We start from the raw sequence: 14,060 nt of genomic DNA on the forward strand, positions 1-14,060 counted from the left end.
GAAATCTATAATCATTTAATTAGTTTACAATGGTAATGCTGGTTTGTAACTTTTTCAGTGAAAGAATCTTTACTTGAAAAAGTATAGGCTTGTATTGAATGAGATATATCTGAATGTATAAAGTGTTGGGTTTTTTTATACAAAATATACAAATGAGTACATGTATTAAACATAAATGTAAGGGATAATAGCTTATATTTCTACTCAGATGCATTTGTAGAAAGGAATTATAATTTATCCAAAAGCTATTTAGGATTTCCCTAAAAATATCTCATTTCCTAAAACATCTTTTATTTGTGTATAATTTTAATTACAGTGTCTTATATAAGCACCTTCCATCCCAAAAGACCCACTTTTAATAAGCTTCAAAAGGGAGGCAAACTCCATGATGTTGTCAGATTTTCCATTTAAAATTCTTTGTGTATTAATCTCAACCTCTTATTTTAGAAAAATACAGGCTAATGGCTTATAGCTTCTACCACTCTATAATGTTTACGAAGTGAAACTTCTAGTCAACATATGGGAGCCAGGTGCCATGACATGTGCCTGTAACCCCAGGCACATGCTGAGAGGGAGGCTGAGGTGAGAGGAGTGTTTGAGCCCGGGAGTTAGAGACCAGTCTGGAGCAACAGTGAGACCCTGTCTCTATTCTTAAAATAATTTTTTTTAAAAGATATGAATTTATAAATTTCATATCTGGAATTAAGTAAGATAAAAATTTTGTGTCACTAAGCTAACAGTCCTTCAATAAATACAGATTAAGAGCATATCTAACAACTTGGGAACAGCTATTTATCAGCACAATTCAGATTTAGACAGGATAGTTTCCCTTTTGGGTAATCATAGCCCTAAGTTTTTTCTGATTTTTTTTTTTTTAACGTCTCAGCCTCATGGGATGAATAGCACCAAAACAAAGCCTGTCAGAATGATGAGTATCCATCTTTTAGGTACAGATTTTACCCAATGAGTGGGACTTCATTGGCATAACTATATTTCAGATGTTAACTTGAAGTAGGCCTTTTTTAAGGAACTATATATACAAAATAAACAAGGAGAGAAATAAGAGAACTTCAAAGAAAACCAAACATTAGCTTCTCATAATTACATGAGAAACAGATTCAAAAATGAATGTTTCCATTGCAAGATAAAATGAACTACAATTAGAATGTTATGCTTTCTTTTATAACTTCAAATGGATATTTCTCATAAAATAAAAAAATCATACTTTCATAAACATTAAAGCCTATCATATAAAATTGGTAGCAATTAATAGCTTCTTTCTTAATCTCATTATATAAATAATCAGTGAACCAATTATTCTCTCCCTACTGTGCAAAGCGAAATGGTCAAAGGAATTGATTTCAGATTTTGCATTTTTTAAAAAAAATCTCTCAAATATATACAAAATTAATACTTTTGGAGAATTATAGAAGTATGAAAGAAAAATTTTAAATTCTTGTACTTTTTACAGTTAGAGAGTTCTAAGATGTTAAAAAGCATTTTTCTTTTAAACCTATGAAAGAAAAATAATGTACAGAAAAAGATGAAATATTTTTGTTATGCAGGCAAATAATTGTGCTTCACACTGGAATCATTTTGAATTTGTGTTATTTTTCCTCTTGAGAGAAACCAGGAAGCAGAAAAGTCCTTTGAAACTAATAAACCATCTCAGGTGCCTTCAAACAGTTCCTTTTTGTACAGGAACTTCTAAGCAATCACTCTATTGCCATAAGGAAGTTCTTTTGTGTAGTCGGGTATCTTTCCTTCACTCCTCTTCTTTTTTTGGTAGACAGGATAAAATTAGCTAGAGAGATCTGCATTAGGGAGGCAAGGGAGAAACAAACACATCATAATAAGAAATGCTATCTAGCAGATCAATTTAGCCATGATTAATATTTTTTAAATAGACAATGAACTATGAAAATTTATCAGTGTTTGCAGCAGAAACAAATAAGACAAAATATAAGTATCCATTAATAAAGTCAGGTTAAATAAATTAAGGCTGTCCATACAATGAGATAAAATTGTCCTTTGGTATCCAAGGGGGATGTTTCCAGGACCCTCCTTGGATACCCAAATCCACATATGGTCAAGTCCCTTATATAAAATGATATAATATTTGCCTATAACCTATGCCCAGCATCCTGTGTACTTTAAATCATCTCTAGATTACTTATAATACCTAATACAATATAAATGCTATATAAATAGTTGTTATACTATATTGCTTAGGGAATAATGACAAAAGTCTGTACATGTTCAGTATAGATGCCACCATCCTTTTGTTCTCAAATACTTTCAATCTGTGTTGTTGATTGAATCCACAGATGAGGAACCCATGGATACGGAAGGTAGACTGGACTAAAGAGTCATTCAAAATGACTATCTTCCTATGTACAAAACAATACATCCAATTAAAGAGTCAAAGTAGTACGTGGATTTCCCATGTGTTTAAATAATATGTGTATATATATCATATTTATACACATAATTTTTGCATATATAAAAATGTTGCTATTAGAGAAAAATGTGGAGACTTAAGTATGAAGTTGAACTAAGCTCCAACGCAATTTCAGTATAAATGAAACGTGATACCTAAAGAACTCCAAAACTCCTCACCCACCCACTCCCTCCCCCCAAAGTTACTTTGGCCACTGTAATTAAAGAATTTATATGTGGTACAAACATACCCATATACACACAAGTGAAGTAACATTTGATAAAAGTTGTGATGGAGTAGGAACAGATTAATAGGTGAAGAGAGGGAAAGAACATCTTGGGCAGAGAAAATAGCATGTGAAAACCCTTGAAGCGGCAAGAAACATGACAAATTTGATAAACTCACAGGTAGCCACAGAGTGTCAGATAGGGTTGGAGAGATACAGAAGCCCTTGATCATTCAGTTTTGTAGTTTACGTTAAAAATTTTATTTTAATCCTAACAGTAATGAGAAATCACTAAAGGATCTTAAGTAGTATGAAGCTTTAATATGAAAAATGGATAAAAGAGAAGCAAAAGTAGATATGAGGAGGTTGCTGCAAGGTAAACAGTAGTTGAGCTTGGATGATGTAAACTGGTAATGAGTTTGAAGCTCAGAGACTGAATACATAAATGTATAATAGTCAGACCATATATTGAAACTCTGACCCACATACTCTGCAGCAACCAGTCCAAAAAGCTAAATCACAACCTCTGCAGCAACTGGTCCCAAATAGCAAAGATTTGGCCAATAACTGCCAGCTTCCCTAATTTTTACCTCTCCTCTCCTGGTTCCAATTCAGGACTAAGCAGAGAAAGCCACGTATACTTCCAAAACCAATTAAATAAGAAGTCCTGCTTCTAGATAGCCTGCCTTCAACTTCCCCATGCCAACAATCTCCAATAAGGTCACACCTGAAGCCTTCCCTTTTTTTCCACAATGAAGCTTTCCTGACTTTTCCTGTCAAGGCAAGTCATGGTGCCTGACTCCCTTGCTATATAAATTTGAAATAAATACCCCTGGCTTGATCTCATTTGAGTATTATCACTAAGTGTAAAGAGGCAGGTTAGGCTAAAGGAATAGGTGAAACAGCGGGAGAGAGTAGAGATAAACTCTACCTCATAAGGTAGGATAAGACTGCCCAGAAACCAGGTCAGCTGAGAACTTAGTGGAAATAGGTATGTTGTCCTGGAATTTAAGGAATGGGATTTTCACAGACTGAGCAGCCAGTTGCTAAATTTTGCTGTAAATTCAGGGGGAAAACTAAAAAATGTCCATTAATTTTGAGATGAAGACAATTAATGGCCATTTTAAAGGGAGTGTAAGACAGATTAAAGTGGGTTGAAATGTGAATGCAAAATAATGAATTGGGGACGATGAGTACAGAAAAATCATGAGAGCTGTGACTGAGGGGTATGTGGGTGGAAGTGTGCATGTTTGGTGTTTGTTTTAGTGTATAGGCTTATCAGCATTTAAACCTCCATGTTGACATGATGGTCCAGAGAGGGAACCAAATGAAGAAAAGTATAAGTGGCAGCTTGAGATTCCTGAAAACATGAGAGAGGAGGGGATCCACAGCACAGACAGAGGCTTAGGGTTCTTTCAGAACAATGACTTGAAGATAGAGGAGCAAAGAAACCAGCAATACTGGCAGCAATTATGGAAATAATGTATTATAGACTCCTAGCGGGAGAAAGGGAAGACTAGAGAGGAGCAGTGGATCTGGAGAAGGGAGGTCAATACTCTGGAAGGACTGTGGGGGTCTGAACAGTGGGAGGGGCTGGCAAGCTCCAGGCGTGACTATGGGTGTGCGTGGGTGGGGCCAAGTGGGGAAGGTCTTGGGAAAGCCTTTGTATTCTGCCTATTTTCTTTGCTAATAAAGTTTTAAGAAGTGGAAGATATGTGGTTTGCATTATTATCTTATTTACAAATATTCTGAGTGGTAACAGACAAACTAGCAAGGATTTTAATTATAAAGTGGCAAGATTCAGAGGGGTTGTAAATGCACTAACATGAATTTAAGTGTTTTTGGTGATGATTGCTTATAATTTTATTAAAATCAGGAAGTTAGATTCATCTATAAATTTTGATGTTATTGACAGTGTTGAAAGAATTGTGCCATTTGATACTACACAACACTTTAAAAATACATACAATGGCAAAATGTATTGAAATAGTTAATAAGTGATTGTGATGTTCTCAAGTCACCTAAAAGCAACACATATTCTCTTGCTGCTGTATAAGAATAATGTATTTTTCTATTACATTACTGCCACGTAATAATAAAGTTTCCCTGATTTCAACAGGTCACTAATTAAAGACTTGACTAAGAACAAACTAAGAACAAAGATTTATGCTAAAAAGAAATTTTACATTGCTGAACAACATGGTAGCAGCTATTTTAAGCATTTACAGAAAGAATTCTTACATACTTTGTACAAAGAAATGTTTCTAAAATGAAGAAATCTCTGAAGTTAGGCTTTAGTCCATTGTATACATATTTTGTATAGGAGACTATACAATTATTATAATATGTGTTTATAATATTATAAACATCACTATATATTTTATGTTAATATACTAAATAGATAAGTGTATATATAAATATATTTATCATTAAGGCATTCTAATCTTTACAAAAAAGTTTTATTTCATCAGTAAACTGGAGACATTAGGAATTTTCTCCAAGCAAGATCTTTGGACACTGGACTGTGATTAATTGAGAAAACAGTAATTTTCTATATTTTATTTAGTTTTATACAGTATGTCCTACATATATTATAGTCCACATAGGAATCACTTGTCCTTAAGGCAGCTCTCAGGCCATTCACATTAAGCAAAGGTTTGTTAGGGGCCAAATGTTGTCTTCAAGCAGCTCACATTCCAATACTGACAAAAATCTTTTTTCTTTTTCTTTCTGTCTTTTTTTTTGAAGACAGGGTTTTGCTCTGTTGCCAGGGGTAGAGTGCAGGGGCTTCGTCATAGCTCACTGCAACTTCCTGTGCTCAAGAGGTCCTCCTGCCTCAGCCTTCTGAGTAGCTGGGACTACAGGCATGTGCCACCACATCCAGCTAATTTTTCCTAAATTGATCAGGCTGGTCTCAAACTCCTGGCCTCAAGCAGTCCTCCCGCTAGCCTCTCTCAGTGCCAGGATTACAGGTGTGAGCTACCATGTCAGGCCCCAATACTGATAAATCCAAAGAAATGTAGAAACCTAAAGTAGAATGTGAAAAATGGCTTTAAAAACCTACTAATAAAAAAATGCTGTGACTGTTGGGAGTAAGGAGATTATTGTAAACTAACTGAATCAGGGTGGGCCTCAGAAAGAAAGTGAAATTGAAAGAGAACCCCGGGGGTGGAAGGGGGGGAGGGGGAGAGTTCAGACTGGTTAAAATGAGGGAAAGAATTCCTAGGAGAGGAAACATCTCCAGCACAGAGACAGGAAATCACAGTTGGGTTTGAAAGTTACTACTAGGACTGTAAGTCTTAAATGCTAAGATAATAAGTAAAAATTTCATTTCTATTAGCAACATTTATGAAGTGCCTGTGTTCCAGGCACTTTTCTTGACTAAAGATACAAAGATAAAATTAAAATCCACCCTCTGCCTTCAGAGAATTTACAGCAAGCAGAGGGAGGAGGGGAGGAGTACAGTTAATTAACATATAGTGAATCATGCTCCCTTAGGCAGCACATATTATAATGCAGTGAGTCAAGTACTTATGCAAATCATGCTGAGATTAGGGGTATCAAAATCAGGGAAGGTTTCCTGAAGGATGAATGATAATGAGGAAAACAGTGAAAAAATGACATTGCTGGTAAAAGTGTAGCTTGAAGAACAGCAAGAGGTGAAGAATGGACTGACTTTAAAGTAATAGTAATAATAATAACTCCAGCTACTATTTATTTAGCACTTACTATGTGCCAAGTATTGTTATGATAGGTTAAATACCACGACTAGTTCTGTTATATAGATCTGGAAGTGGAGGGAAGCTTAGAGAGGCTAAGTGACTTACCAATGATCACCAGAGAGTTAGCTATGTGGCCAAAGCTTGAATCCAGGTGGTCCAAACACAGTCTTAACTCTTATCCCTCTGGGAGAGGGAAAGGGGAAAGAAAGAGTGACAGATGAGACTGGAGAAGTACATTTTATAAGGTGGTGTTCGTCAAATTATGTGAATTCTTACTGTCCTGAAGGCTATGGGGACAGTTAAAGATTTTAATCAAAGTGTGACATAATTGAATTTACAGTTTAGAAAGATCAGGTAGTAAAAGGAAAAAAAAAAAAAAAGGATATTCCAGAACCAAAACTGGAGGCTAGAGTGAGCAGTTAAGATTTTGAAGTCATACTGAAGAGATACAACAGGCTGGGCACAGTGGCTCACTCCTGTAATCCCAGCACTTTGGGAGGCCAAGGTGGGAGGATCGCTTGAGGCCAGGAGTTTGAGATCAGCCTGAGCAACATAATGAGACAATGTTTCTGCTGAAAATAAAAAAAAATTAGTTGGGCATAGTGGTGGCACCTGTAGTCTCAGCTACTCAGGAGGGTGAGGTGTGAGGATTGCTTGAGCCCAGGAGTTTGAGGTTATAATGAGCTATGATAATGCCACTGCATTGCAATCTGGGTGACAGAGTGAGGCCCTGTCTCAAAAAAAAAAAAAAAAGATAGTAACAATAGAAATGAAAAGGGCAAATTCAAAAATTATTTCAAGGTGGAAATGACAGGTTTGGGAAACCAACTAGAAGTGAATTCTAGGGCATCATGTTAAGAAATTTACATTGAATGAGATAGTAACGTGTATTTCATATCACAGTGCCTAATATTTAGCAAACATCTAGTACATGGTGGCTTTATAATTATTTCCCAAGCTTTGAGAACACAGAAGGAGAAATAACTGAGTGGGAGGAGTTGAAGAATTCCCTTTTAGCTATCCATTCATTTATCCATTCACTCACACATTAATTCATCAAATTTTTTTAAGAGCTTACAATAGTCACCGGGCATATAGTTGTAACCAAAGAAAAGTCCCTGTTCTCATGGAACTTACATTCTAATGAAGAGAAGTAGATACTAAACATAATAACAAAGTAAATATACAAGGGCTGTCTGGAAAGTATCCATCCATTGTTTATATAACCAGAATGGTTACATGGCTGGATACTTTCCAGACAGCCCTGGCATGTGTTATATATGTCAGATGGCAATAGGTGTTACAGAGACAAACCAAGATAAGGGGAATAGGGGCATCTTGAGTATTATGAGATATTACTATTTTATGTCAGGTCATCAAGGAAGGACTTCTGATGACATATGTGATATTGGAACAGAGAACTGAGCTATGAGAATAAGCCTCAAAAAAGCCATTGTAGAAATTTGCATATGCAGTGCAGACAAAAGCTTAAGATGCCTATAGACAGCTGAAGTGATTCCATGTAGGCAATTGAACATCCTGTAGAGGTCCTAAAAAAAAATCATGATTTGTTTCAGAGAGAAGTAGGAGAAAACATGGCATCATTGAAGCCCAGGACAACCCATTCCATCCTTGGACCTACATTAAGGTAACAGATCAGGACTGAAATGTATTCACTGGATTCGGAAGAAGGAAGTCATGAGGGACCTTTCTGAGAATGAAATAGGGAGCAATGTATTGAAAATAGATGGGAGGAAAGGAAACAGCCATCTTTTCAAGAAATTTGCCTGTGAGGAGAACGTGGGCTGGTCACTAGAGAGCACTATGGGGTCATCGGTGGACCTTTTTTCTTCCTTCCTTCCTTCCTTCCTTCCTTCCTTCCTTCCTTCCTTCCTTCCTTCCTTCCTTCCTTCCTTCCTGAAATAGATTAGTTTTGACATATTGAACATTCTTGGGAGGGGAGGAGGGAGTAATTACTGGATCAAAGTCTTTGAGGTGTAGAGAGATTAACCATGCCCAAAAGAGACATGTCTTAGTGAAAGATTAGGAAGGGAAAATAGAAGAAGCATTCCAGAGGTAGTTTGTAGTTTGTCATTGTAATGTTTGCAGTTTGAGGGTGGGGTAGGATTTTGAGGCTTAATGATCTCCATTTTCTCTGTGATACCATCTGGGAGGAGTTATGTCTTGCTGTGAGTTGGCAGAGGAGGTTAAGAAGTACAGAGGTGGCCGGGTGTAGTGGCTCACGCCAGTAATCCTAGCACTCTAGGAGGCCGAGGCAGGAGGATCGTTTGAGCTCAGGAGTTTGAGACCAGCCTGAGCAAGAGCGAGACCCCATCTCTACTAAAAGAAAAATAGAACGAAATTAGCTGGAAAACTAAAAATATATAGAAAAAATTAGCTGAGTATGGTGGTGCATGCCTGTAGTCCCAGCTACTCAGGAGGCTAAGGCAGAGGGATTGCTCGAGCCCAGGAGTTTGAGGTTGCTGTGAGCTAGGCTGATGCCACGGCCCTCTAGCCCGGGCAGCAGAGTGAGACTCTGTCTCAAAACAAACAAACAAACAAACAAACAAACAAACAAACAGAAGTACAGAGGTGATTAAAGGCTTGAAATATAGCTAAATGGGGAGCAGGGATGCCTAAAAATGAGCAGAAGAGTTCTTCCCAGAACTCTTTAGCCATGGCTAAAGGTGGAGATGAAGTACTCTGCTAAAGTAGAGCTTCTGTGCTGAAGGCAGAGTTGGGTAGAGAGAATGAAGAGAGAAGGGACTATAGGGCAATTGCAGAAAGAGTTGGGAAGCAGAACAGAGATTTGGACAAGGGAGTCAGAAGCCCGTGACTGCAAGGGGGTAAGAATAAGGCAGAAAATAGAGGACTAGAAGCACATTGAATGGTAAGCAAGGGTGACGAGAGTATTGGCTGGACTCAATTTAAAATAATGTATTAAAAGGCACTTGTTACCAAATTTATTTTCATAGCCTCTGGGAAGTGAAATTGGTCAACAGGGCGGGATGGGGAATTTGTACTTTTGACTTTATTCTTCCATACTGTTAGAAATAAATTTTATCGCATGAACATATATTACAATTATTACTAAAAAGCTAGATAGAGTATGTATTCACAGGGGAGATAGTTATCCAGAGTACATATTTACAAATAAAAGCATTGATGGGGTGAGATTTTACTGTTGGAAAGGGGAAGTCATTTGAATCTTAAGTTCCGCATTTCCCACTCCAGGGCTCTCACATCAGCCTACAAGCCTGCATTTCCTTCTCTCACTCTCCTCCACTTTCATTCCCTTAGGACTGAAGGTGATTCCAAAATATTTCTGTGAGAAAAAAGAAATCAAGGAAATAAACTGCATTCACCATAGATTTCTTTTTGTTTAATTGACTCAGTTATACAGGTTGGAAATCTTGCTGAGGATCGCTGAGGAGGACTCCAGGAGCTGGGAAAGAGGGCAGAATAAAGATAACAGGGTGTTCCTATTAAATGAGCTAAAGGTCTAAGCCACTCTAAAGGGTTAATCTGGAAAACTTCCAGAGTGGATTGTTTACTTTAGCTATCCCATTTACAGTCTTACTTGACCCTAACTGAATCAAATAACCATGTGTGATTTTATCTAAACCACCCAAAAAACAGAGCAGGAGAAATGAAAGGGAGCTTTTGCCTTAGAGTCCACTACATAGGTCCAGAGTGCATTTACCTGGTTGTTAAAGTGCCCTTGTTAAAAGACATACACAAATGTGAAAATATTTAAGATGCTGAGAATTATGTTACCGAATATGAAGGCAGCAGTTTTATAGTACTGGCTGAGCAACATTTTGGGAAATTGTCTTAATGTTTGTCTTACATTGGCTTTTATAGTAATCACCAGATTCAGGTGACTTTAAAATATTCTTCCAAGAACCGTAGCTGGAATGTAGAACTAGCCTAAAACAGAAAATGGATGCTGTAACCTGAGCAGTTCTATAAAACTATCAGCAAGGATTGCTATTAAGTAGTTTATATAGCTTTTATTTAAATTTCCCTTTGCTTTACAAACTTGGTTTATAGATCAAAATTTCCCTTAACTTTAACAATTCAAATTTCACTGCTCTATTTTGTTTATTTGCAACCCTGGTTTTCACAGTAGGCTGTTTGAGGATAACCTGTGGCTAAGGATTTGTGTTCCTATTTTTGTAAGGTACTTTTCTCTGTATATGCAGGAATTCTCTTGCTATTATGGAATGTGTCTTCTCCTCTTTGTTATTTATGGGAGAATACTGGAAAAATCTGGAACTTCTCCACTCCTAAGCACAGATTTTACTAATATTTTATATATGAGACTAAAATGCTCTGCTGGAAGCATTATTAACACACACCAAAGGATATTTTAACATATTAAATCCTTTTAAAGCACGTTTCAATCACTATTAATTGGCTTCTCAGGAGCCTCCTACTATATCTTTCTGGATTCCTCCACCAAACCCATTTTTCATATTTTGATAGCAGAGAGTAATTTGTCACAGATATAGGCATAGAGAACTTGACTTTTTGTCTTAGTCCTTTTGATAAATGCTTATTACTGAATTGCTCTTTCTTCATTTAACTTCCTACTCCAGGGCTTTCAAGGGGTTTGAAAAGCAGGAATTAAACAATAGGCATAGCAACCATTCTTTCCACTGAATGAATAGAACCATAAAAGTTAGTCTGCAGACCAACTGAATAAGCTAATTTAGCCATTGCCCATGTGTATTAACCAGCTGAGAGATATTTCTATAGCATTCTTTAAAAGAAATATATTTTAAATGAATTAATGAGCTTAAAATAATTACAATGGAATGCCCAAGTATTTATTTTTTAGTTTGAGGTGACTTAGACTTAGGCAGTGTTTGAAGTTAATTGAGTCAAACAGTATTACGGATAGTGGTGGTGTAAAATTATTTAGTGAGTGTAAAAGCAAAAAAGGGAGGAGCAAAATTCTATTCAAAATTTATCCTTAGAGATGCAACCATTAAGACCAATACTATTAATAGTAGTGAGGCTGGGAAGCTGTCATGTCATTAATACTAAGTTTATTTTAAACATTAAAAAATATATTCAGAAAAAGTAAGCCCTGTAGTATTGAGGCTAGTCCATCATTGGTATGGTGTTGGGTAATATGTCCCAATGCTTTCCTGTACACAGTGATCTTAATGGAAATGTACTTGTCCTGGGTATAACCAAGAGCTAGCCAGTGTTTTTCAAAACATATGTTTAAAGACAATTTTATAATTAAATTCTCCCAGTGCCTGATTTTTTAATTATGAAAATTCTCAACACACACACAATAGTATTAGCCTCCATGTAGTTATCACTCAGATTTAACAATTATCAAGATTTTCCTACATTTTCACCTATCTCATTTCTTCCTTAACTATTAAAGCAATTCTCAAACATCCTGTCATTCATTTCACTCTTTCATTTATTAGTATGCCTCTCTTAAGCTTTGACATCACCATAAGCCAGTATCACATATTATAAAATATGAGTAAACATTATTTAGTATATCCAATTTGGAACATTGACTAAATGTAGTAAAACTATTTCCTATCAGAAATACCTCAGGGGAAGGGCACTCGTGAATGAAGAGGCATACATCTCCTCTGCAGGCAGTTGTGTCTGTGCACTTTTCTTCTCATGGCCAAATTAGCTGAAGAAAAAAAGAAAAAAGAAATATAAGGAGCATTTTTCAGAAATTTGTTGTTTAATTTGGAGAATGCAAAACTGTATTTTGGAGCCAAACTATACTGTAGCTATTTGCTATTTGTTCAGATGTAATTATGGTATAAAAAAGTAGTGAGATGCATACACAAAAGATTTATTCCTAACAGGTAATGTTAATAGCAAGATCTTAATAGTAATATCCTCCTTTTAGATAGCTTTCTTCCTAAATGCTCTTAGACCTTTTTATGTAGTAAATTAATCACAAATATTTTATAAGAATATTGTCTAAGGTGTTCTGTTATTTTGAAAAAGTAGAAATGGCTTGAATAGCCATTACTGTAAACAATAAGAAACGATCAAGCTGCTCTCTCTGAGTTGCTGACTTGGAACTTTATTATTTATGTAAAAGGACAGACCAGGGGACGTCGTTTGAAATAAACTCACAGCGATCAAACTTCCAATTAACTAAAAGGCAAAGTCTGAATTTTTAACCACTTATGCACCATTTTCTGTTCTAACTGGAGAAGTATATTACCAAGTGAATAATCTAACATATTAGATGTAAATATTATCAACTTTCTACTTAAACTTGGGTTTGCAATAATTTCCTGCAACAATTTTCCTGAATCAGAAAACTCTATTTTTTTTAACTTACCAGTGCTTTGAAATCTTATTTGTTTTTGAAGTATAAGCACATATGATAATTTTATCTACTAAATTCCTGTTGGTTAAATATAACATAATAAATTTCAACTATTGAAAAACTGAAAAAAGTGTCGAGTATATTAATATTATGTATCTTGGCCATACATATTTTTGACATTTTTGGCTCTAGAAACATAATAATAATAAAAACTGCACTTATTTGTTTTAAATGATATACCTAACTATATAACTAGAAATAACAGCTATTAATATTTCACTTATATTTTGTCATATTGTTTTTTATTTTTCAATTTTTTTAACTATAACATGTATACTTCATTATACATGGGAGATAGCCAAAAAATGAGTAAATCTCAGACATTATGATTTTTAAATGTTGTTAATTCAGCCTCTACTCCAGCCAGCAACATGCTTTTTTAATTAACTGCTTTGGATTTTGCATTTTACCTAAAAATTTATAGGTTTATTTACCTCTATAATGAATAAATCAACATTTCCATTTCTTTTTACTTGTAAGAACATATCTGCAATAGCTTAGTGATAAAATTTCCTTGCATTTAGAAAAAAACAGTTGTAAGATCATTTTATCATTTTAATGATAAAGATCACGTTAAGCATTCTAAAGTCCAGCCATTTAAAAAATATCCAGATAATACACCCAACAGGATAAATAGCATACTTCCAAAACCCTACACATTTACCCCTAATACTACTAACTGCAAGCACACCTAAGTGATTTTCAGATAAACACAATCTCGCTCAGGGACCCAGGAACACAAACAGGCATAATAAGTTACTTGGTACAAATATATCAAAGTCCTACCTGGTCTCTGTCCATTAATAAGGAGAAGACTCATCATAAAAATAAAAAATACAAAAAGGAATTGTTGAAATCTCATTTTTCTGCCACACAAAAGTGGACCAAACAGCTCTCAAAGTAAACCAAACAATCTGTAGTCTGTGCAATATCTGTGTGGCTCTCCTCACATCCTAAAGACAACCTCAGAGAATTGCCAGCTGCCTTTTCCAGAAAGGTTAATGATCACATCAGACAGGGTTATGGTGCGCTGGGCTGTGGTCAGAGCCTCCCTCAGCTTCAAACCCCTCCTCCACTTCTCTCCTCCTTTTCCCCGTCACTCCTCTTTATTTCCATAAGCAAATATTGGTGAAGTAGACCGTTCAAGCATGCAGTAACTTCGGTGGACGTCTTACTCTGGAAGCTCCAACGAGAGACTGACTTAAATTCAATCTGGATATGGAGAAATATGTAAAACAAGGCATGACATTTCCTCCTCCCCTCACCATTTGCATCTGTTTAAAC

At 35.9% G+C, this 14,060-nt stretch overlaps 1 protein-coding gene across 1 annotated transcript; it reads right to left on the minus strand.

Moving 5' to 3' along the window:
- Window positions 1–1,779: 1,779 nt before the first annotated feature.
- Window positions 1,780–13,685, minus strand: APELA (apelin receptor early endogenous ligand). Its single transcript, XM_045552737.1, has 3 exons — window positions 13,563–13,685; window positions 11,970–12,059; window positions 1,780–1,814 (listed from the first exon to the last, which is right to left on the minus strand). Exons 1-2 carry the CDS (start codon window positions 13,636–13,638, stop codon window positions 11,971–11,973), a joined length of 165 nt encoding a protein of 54 aa, XP_045408693.1. The 5' UTR covers window positions 13,639–13,685; the 3' UTR covers window positions 1,780–1,814; window position 11,970.
- Between the last annotated feature and the right edge of the window lie 375 nt (window positions 13,686–14,060).

Source organism: Lemur catta, chromosome 5 (genome assembly GCF_020740605.2).
Source record: "Lemur catta isolate mLemCat1 chromosome 5, mLemCat1.pri, whole genome shotgun sequence".
Classification (NCBI taxonomy): Eukaryota; Metazoa; Chordata; class Mammalia; order Primates; family Lemuridae; genus Lemur; species Lemur catta.